This window comes from Micropterus dolomieu, linkage group LG09 (genome assembly GCF_021292245.1).
Source record: "Micropterus dolomieu isolate WLL.071019.BEF.003 ecotype Adirondacks linkage group LG09, ASM2129224v1, whole genome shotgun sequence".
NCBI classification, from domain to species: domain Eukaryota; kingdom Metazoa; phylum Chordata; class Actinopteri; order Centrarchiformes; family Centrarchidae; genus Micropterus; species Micropterus dolomieu.
In genome coordinates, this window is record NC_060158.1 from 8,290,340 (window position 1) to 8,298,679 (window position 8,340).

Consider the following 8,340-nt stretch of genomic DNA (forward strand, 5'->3'; position numbering starts at 1 on the left):
AAGTACCTAGAGTCATAGAAGCTCTTAACCAGCACATATTAACTTTTTACTATCAGTTTCAAACACCTGAAGAATACTCTCCATGAATGCTATTATTTTACAAAATGTGTAACCAGTTATACTCACAACTGGTCCCAGTGATAGTTTGACATATTATAGTACGTAATGTTACGTGGAAATTGTGATTTTATGAAAGTACAAAAGTTAATTTCATCTGCTTGCTCACAAATATGTTTTCCCCCAAAACAGCCTTTTTCATGAAGTTTTTAATGTATTCTGAAGAGCTAGATGACACGCTGAAGCTTGATTATTTTTCCTCCCACGTCATTGGAGGTTTTGTCCCAGCTCCACATGAAATAGGGAGGATAGGTTTACCAGAATGTACTTCAGTGATCATAGATCTCCCTCAGGATAAGATGCCATACTTTACAGTCATTGTCAGGACGCCTAGGCAAGTCACTTGGTCAAAGATGGACTCATCATAGGGTAAGAGACTTCTTTTATGTGTGACAAAGGCGGGATGTGGGAAATATTTTTTATTGTTGATCATCAATTTTATAAAAAGAATCTAGTTTATCCATCATATATGTTGTTTTGCTAAAAGTGCAAGAATCTGCCGTCCTGTATTACTCATATATTCCTGCAAAAGAGGGTGGGCCCATTGTACTGAAGGGCTCTTTGCATTCCCCATACAATGGCGCTCCCACTTGTGCATAAGCTCTGGAGCACATGGCTCAAGATGACCTTCTCCTTCGCAATGATCTCAGCACATGAACAAGCTTATCGTCTGATTGTAAGTAATACTGATTGATGCATACATTGTTGCAATAAAGCCTTTATTTTTATGCTCGGCAGTGGGAAAAAGATGCTGTTGTTTCCAGGCAGAGCCAATTTTAGTGGAGAAAACTGGATAAGAAAACAATGGTGTCAAAAGGTGAAAAGGACCTTCTCCCAAAAGCTCTCCCTTTATGTGCAGCTTCCCTTTGCTGAGTGAATGGTGTAACAGGAGAAATTGCCTCCAGAAGCTCTGGACTAAACAATGGCACTGAAAATAAAACATTCCCTAGTCTAATATTTTGAGAATAGACGGTGCAAAGTATGAGATTAGGTTTCTTTGGCAGCCAGGTTAAAGGGAGATAAGGGAGGGGTGGGATGCTGCTACATTTAGTCACCGTCTCCGAGAGGAGGTGGTGGAGGTGGCAGCAGCTGCTCGTTGTCTATCTGCTGCGTGGCAGGAGTGTCGGCCAGCATGAAGGAGTCGGTGGAGCGAGTGCTGGTGCGAAGAGGAGCCAGACGGTGCAATGTGCTGGGCGTCATTGGCAGCCTCAACTGGGCTTGCTGTGAAGGAGCCACCATGTTGCTGTCAGGCTCGGCCTCCGCCAGCCACGGAAGGATCTGCACCTGCGGCATGAGGTCCAGGTCCGGCATGAAGGCAGGATTCTCAATTCCATCTGGATTAAAGAAAGACAATGAATGAGCTCTGACATGGGCTTAGGGTAAAAGACATTGGTGGAAAGTAATTTTATTATATGCAAGTATATTTAGTCATAGACGGTACTCAAGTAGAAGTTAGTTCTTTACTTAATCAATTTTTTTGCTGTGTTGTACTTCAAGCCGTTTCATTCCCAAGTCGTCACATATGGGCGTATGGTCAAGACCTGTTGGCGTCGGTTTGTAACGCCCTATGATGCTAAGGGGCTCCCCCTTAGCATCATAGTTCAACACACTGGGGGAAGCCCTGTAGCTTTGTCTGTAAATGCTAAAGGTAGGTGTAAGATATTGAGTGTATGTTTCCTGTGTGAAACAAAAACTCAACATTAAAAGTTTTTATTTAAGTAACGTTGATTAAGTAGGTTATATAAGTTGTGTAAGTGACATAAGTTAAGTCATGTAAGTTAAATCAGACTTTGTTGTTTTAACCTAAACCATGATCTTATTTGACCCTAACCAAGTAGTTTTGTTGCCTAAACTTAACCAAATTCGGACATTTCACAATGTTAACAACTCGTTTTATCTTGAAAGTCTAACTGGTCGTTGCATATTGTTGGTAACTTGACGATGGTGCGCTCCACATTCAAAAACGCCTGTGCTACCCTGGGCGTTAAAAATCAACGCCAAGGGGTCTTGATCAATATGTGACGAGTTAGGAGTGAGCATGTGTGGTCGACTTCAAATCAGAAGCAGTTATTGAACTTTTCATTCAACTGCTGTCACGATCCTGTCCTGAGTGCTGTGTTTTCAGGTTTTTATTCTGAGGGTTTGGTTTTGTATCTGCTATTTAGTTTTGTCTTAGCTCCTAGTTTTGTGTCTTAGTGTTTTTATTCTGGTCAGTGTTCCGTCTGTTTCCCCTGCCTCTTTGTTCCCCTTTGCTCTCTCTGCCTGCCTGCCTCTCTCTGTCTTCCCTGCTATCTCTCTGCCTGCCTTGTTAGTCTCATGTCTGTCACCTGCGCATCTCCCGCCCTGCTCGTTAGTCTGTCTTGTCCTTGTCGGGTCATTACCTCCTGTTACCTTGTGTACAGTGTGTTGCAGTTTCTTGCCCTGTCCTGCCAGTTCTATGGTTAGTTGGAGTTTGCCTTTTGAGTTCTCTTGGATAGTTTATTTATTTTGGACATGGACTCAGCCACTCAGTTGTAAGTATGCTCGCCTTTTCTTTGCTTTAATAAACCCTTGAACTATACATCCGCTCTGTGTCCTGCGTTTGGGTCCTGCAACCTGCCACACCACCTCAAACCCTGACAACTACATTTATCTGGCAGCTGTAGTTACTAGTTACTTTTCAGGTTATGATTTTATATTTAATGTAGTAAAATGTTGCACAGAAACTCTGAGTGGGAGTTTGAATGAAAGACTTATACTTGTAATGAAGTGTTTTTAGAACATTGTATTGGTACTTTTCCTCAAGTTCTGATTTCAGATCTGAGCACTTCTTCCACCACTGGTTAAAAATGGCGGATTTATTTTACCTCCTGCTCTGTGGGTGACCCTCATGGGATATGAACTGGCTGATGCCTCATAGCCAGAGGTGCTGTCTCCCTCTGAGAACTCAAAATCTAGGGAAAAAGAGAAATTACTTTTGAAAATGTAGGCTACTTTTTCATTAAGCACTTGGACAACTCACTATGTGTGTGTGTGTGTATGTGTATGTGTGTGTATATATATATATATATATATATATATATATATATATATATATATATTTTAAACTAAAATACAAACCTTCATCAGCCGAGTGGTAGGTTTTACTTTTGTCCATTGATTTTCCATTTGGCATCTGAAGTAGGTAGAGAAGTCAGTTGATTTGTAAATCATCTTAAAACAAAGTTACTATATGTGAAAAACCAAGCTATAATGCAAATTTTAGGGCTGGGTATTTGCACTAGAAACACTTTGATAACAATACTAACCCTTTTTTAATACTTTGCTAAAGATTATCATGTTTTTCTGTAAAATCAAAATGCTAGCATTGTAAAAGTTATCTAAACACAATCAGAAAACAAAATGGCATGAAATTGGCAAAATTATAATTTAAATCGGGTTCTATCGGATCAGAAAATACAAGATTACAAATCTAGACAGATATTTAATTACAGCTTTCACTACTTCAGTTTTTAATACTACTAACACGTACTTAAGTTCAATACCCAGCCCTTTTGGCTATTGAGTAAAACTCCATGTATATTATGCTATAGATTGTCCAATAAAAATATATTCTGAGGCTCTGACCTTTTTCTGCTGGTCTTTCTTTGTGTGCTTGGTAATCATCTTTAGTGGAGCAACACCCATCTTTGCAGACTTAAATGACTCCAAACGATTCATCATGGTCCTCTGGAAGATCTCCTGCACCTCATTTTCATCCGTGTTGATATCGAAATGGCTCCGGCTGTACCTGTGCAGGTGCTTCAAACCAGAAAACAAGAAGCAAAAAAGAGTCCGTATGAGAATTTAACTGTTGAGAGGATATGAAGTCTGGAATCCATTGTTTTTACATATAGATTTACATTTACTCCTTTGGGTCAAGCGACACCCTATAAAGTTCAGTTAAACAAAGTTCAGTTTACTCATCATGAGGAATACTCAACCACTGAAAACTATAATAGACATTAATGTGACTGAAAATGATTACCTGATTCCTGCCCTTGTATAAATGCTGCTGTAGCAGGTGGTGAGTGTTAACATCCTCACTTATCCTCGTACCCTTCATGTTCTGCTCCTCCATTTCCATGCTCACTGATAGCACAGGGTATCTTCAATAGCAGAAAAAAAATCATGTCAGATACTTCATGTCTTTGTCTCACTCATGTACAGCACCAGTTCAGGTTTCTCATACAAAATATGGTGAAGAATTGGAGCTAGATGGTCAGGGGAAATACTGTCCAGCATCAACCGTGATAATTGTGGTCACTATAATCATGATTCATTCCATTTCATCCCTATTCCCAACTGTGAAGTGACTGCTTGTGGTCACTAGGGGGGAGTGTATGCACAGATCTAATGTAAGTAGATGCTCAATGAAAATAGAAGATCAACCCTAGTTTTAAATGTCTTAATGGTCAATATGCTTGTGGTATCTTATACATTAAAAATGCTTATCTCCAAAGCTGTGGTGCACACTGCTGCCTTTCCTTCCTGAAACAAATGGTTTAAGGAAGGAAAATCGCCCCAACTGAAAATAATGGAAGGAAATGGAGAGCTATCAGCTATCCTTTGATTGTGCTGTAAATCAGGTAGGTGTTTTCTCACCTCATAGGGGACAGTGAATAGTAATCGTCAGACGTGTCAGTCATGATGTCAGGCATTACATCTGCAAATCTGTGACCAAACTTTTTCTTGAAGTCTATGACCGCAGTTTCATTACGGATAAACTCCAGAGAGCCTTTATGTTCCCCCTGCAAGATGGAGACCAGAGGATTTCTTTTACCAACTGCCACTGGCCAGCACTGAATTTAGTTTGTTTCCTTAAATGTCCACTTGAACAAAACATTAACAACCATATGCAGCATCTAAACCTCACCTCAGCCACGTAGCTCATTGCATCCTTGAGGTTCAGCTGATGAAAGACATTGAAGACATGGTCGAGCTTCTTCCTTGCCGAAGGCTTCATCAAAATTCTAGTCATCCACTTCTCCTCAAAATTATTCCACCTTCATAACGAGGCAAGAGTTAACTGTAATCCATTCAAACAGTTGAGAAATGTTCCTAGTTACATTTTTAAAGAAGTCTTTACATACTTGCCCCTCATGTAGTTATGTCCTATTTGTCCAGATATATCCTCTATGGCCACAAGCATGTGACCAAACACCTAAACAATAAGAACAGAGATACTGTAATAGTTGAACTGCAGCCTGGTAGTTCTTAGTGGGCTTTGGTTTTGTAAAATGTTTAATTTTGAGCTTTACCTTGTTCTGCACTTTTTCTATGAGTGTGATCTCAGCCACTGCAGCTCTCTTTACATTAAGCCAGGTGACCAGAGGTTTCAACGTCATTCCCTGCAACAGAAAGAGATTCAAGCAATAATCAAGGTGTTAAGTGTTTTGTAGACGTAATCTACAAAAAAATTTACCAATAACTATTTTAGCTATATAACAAGACAGAAAAGTGGTTACCTGAATAATGACAGTGAAGTACACTACAATGAGAGTAGTGCTGACCATCAGATTCTTCTCCTTTATCTTGGTTTCATCCAGCAACATAGCCAGGCCATATGCAACAGCCCCTTTTAGGCCACTGTAGCTCATAATCACCTGATCTATGAACTCCAAGGGGACCAGCCTGAACTTGTTCAGCATCCAGGTGAGGATAAAGATACCTGTAGCAAGCATGCATAGAAACACCTGTAACCTCTGACATCAGAGAGAGTACTGTTTGCATGCAAAACTGACAGTAAAAGACAAAATCTCACAGATGAATCTATAGACAAAGATGAAGAAGAGTGTGAGGAGGATAAACCCTGTGTTCCAGACCCAGATTGTCGTGTCAATGGCCGAGATGCCGAGGAACACAAAGATGATGGTTTCTGATCCGTTGGCAAAAACCTTCATGACATATCTCACTGTGTTGACCGAATTTTCATCCATATTTGCATTTATGTATTTCTGGCAGCAAACACCACAGAAGACGATCCTACAGAACAAAAACACAGAAATACAATTAGTATAAATGAGCTTTTTTCCTTCCTTCCAGGATTCCTTATGTAATTTTAATAAAAAGGAGGCAGACATAATAAAATAATTAAGATGTTTTATATGGAGTAATACTCACGAAAGTATGCCGGACAGGGAGAGCATCTCAGCAGCCAAGTAGGAGAGGTATCCCAAGACAAAGACGAAGCCTGGCTCAATGATCTTGATATTTTTAGTGCATCTGGTCAGAAGAGAAACCAGTAGGCCAAACACAAAGCCCAAGAGGGAACCACCAAATGCCACCACAAAGAAGGAAACTGAAAAGAGAGGGGGAAAGGACACATGTTCATGTTATCCAGTATAATTTGGACTAGTTCTGATCCAAAACAGCCCTCTGTAAACATGTCTGCATTCATACAGCATCTCTGAAACCAGTCTCAAAACAGGCATGACCAGTACACCACAGGTATAGTGACATTTTTCCTTATTAAATTAAGTTAATTTAACTAAAGTTCAGAAACAAGACCACACTTCTCTCTCTCACACACACTAACCTAACCCATGCTTCACCCATTTCATCCACCTGTGCCTTTCTAATCCAATCACCTGCACATACCTATATAAGCCTGTCCAAACCCTTTCTCTCCCGTTTGTCTCAGTTCTCACACCTCTCCCCCCAAAACCCCTTTTCTCTCCTCTCTCAATGAGCAGCACGATGGCCCAATTGACGGAACCGTGACCTCACAGCAAGAAAGTCCTGGGTTCAGGCGTCATTCATCCCAGCCTTTCTGTCTGGAGTTTGCATGTTCTGTGTGTGTGTGTGTGTGTGTGTGTGTGGCCGGGCACTCTGGTTTCTCCTCACCATTAAAGACATGCGTGCTAGAATTTGTAAAAAAGTTGTTGCGGCTGACTGTCGATGAAGGAGAAACTGCCACGGTTTGCTAAACACGGGAGAAAACTGCTGACACGCACACAATGATACTCCAATACATTTCCGACACACCATTGGCCCATTTATTTTCCATTTCACAGCAATGCACAACGGTTCCACTTATCTGTTGTTTCCACACGTCCATGCAAAGAAAAGCAACGGCACCAGACAACACAGATGCACCATTGCTGACAAAAAAATGTGATCAAAATGTGGTTGCCCTTCACTTTAACCTTCTTAGGATAATGCAATCAAGCCAAGTAAGGTGAACAGGTGAGTGCACCTACTTCTCACCGTGTCTTACACACCCACATAGACACCCACCACCCAAGTGCCAATGCAGTGTGCCAATACAAATGAAGAACATGAATATGCAAACACTTACATTCGCAGCTCCTACAAAATTGTTCTTTTTCTACCACAGGAACCACAAGGGGATCATAAAGCAAGTCTCGACCCCAGGGTTCCTAGCCACTACAACCCAGACCACCCACCTTCATCCCTGCCTTCTCAACCAAAGTTCCTTTAGACAATCAGCCTTGTCCTACCAAGCAGCACGTACACCCACAGAACTAAGAAACATCCAACGAAGGTTAAAGTCAAGGGCAACTGGACTTGGTTGACCAGTATCTTCAACCAAGTCCAGTTGCCCTTGACTTTAACCTTCGTTGGACAACTATGACCTGGATGACTGAGAAACATTTCTTCTCTCACCACCTTTTTGAAAGCTATAAAACCTTGGTTACTGGACAATCAAATATGCCGTCATAATTTGCAGTAGTGCTTCTGTCATTGTTTTTACATATTCCTGTGCTAACATGCTGATGTATTTTACGTATTTGAGCTTGTCCGATTTTGTCTGTGCTTTTGTAATTCGTGCTTTTATGTTTTATCCATGTTCATGTGTTGTCTGCTTATGATTATGTTTTTAATGTTTTCTGTCTGCCATGTTTTAATGTTTCCTTCTTATAACATCAACCTGCCAGGGACTGATGAAAATTAGTCTGTACGGCTAAATCTGGCTCATTTAAATTTTGGACATCGCCCTTGTGTTCATTAATGTTCACTGTCTGTTTTAAATAAACAAACAAACAATCATCCCTTCCCCCTCAATCCCATTATCCCATCCTTCCTGAACCTTCTCACTAACCAAAGAAACCATCTGTTCTAACTCCCAATCGGCATGATCTTAGTTAGTGTATGGGTAACTAAATATCACTGCTTACTTATTCCTTTAATGATCTCCACAGCATTAATTTTGGATCCTCCCAGTGACACAAATGCATCAAA

The 8,340-nt window shown here is 40.6% G+C and overlaps 1 protein-coding gene across 1 annotated transcript in view; it reads right to left on the reverse strand.

Moving 5' to 3' along the window:
* Positions 1 to 359: 359 nt before the first annotated feature.
* Positions 360 to 8,340, reverse strand: part of LOC123976379 (sodium/hydrogen exchanger 3-like) — a 20,396-nt gene continuing 12,415 nt past the window's right edge. The window contains exons 5-16 of the mRNA XM_046058493.1: positions 6,259 to 6,436; positions 5,900 to 6,120; positions 5,604 to 5,806; positions 5,397 to 5,486; positions 5,229 to 5,299; positions 5,012 to 5,141; positions 4,741 to 4,886; positions 4,124 to 4,244; positions 3,724 to 3,897; positions 3,217 to 3,271; positions 2,964 to 3,050; positions 360 to 1,451 (exon numbers count right to left, since the gene is read on the reverse strand). Coding sequence (XP_045914449.1) covers positions 1,165 to 1,451; positions 2,964 to 3,050; positions 3,217 to 3,271; positions 3,724 to 3,897; positions 4,124 to 4,244; positions 4,741 to 4,886; positions 5,012 to 5,141; positions 5,229 to 5,299; positions 5,397 to 5,486; positions 5,604 to 5,806; positions 5,900 to 6,120; positions 6,259 to 6,436 — 1,763 coding nt within the window. The 3' untranslated portion in view covers positions 360 to 1,164. The remainder of the gene's footprint in view (positions 1,452 to 2,963; positions 3,051 to 3,216; positions 3,272 to 3,723; positions 3,898 to 4,123; positions 4,245 to 4,740; positions 4,887 to 5,011; positions 5,142 to 5,228; positions 5,300 to 5,396; positions 5,487 to 5,603; positions 5,807 to 5,899; positions 6,121 to 6,258; positions 6,437 to 8,340) is intronic.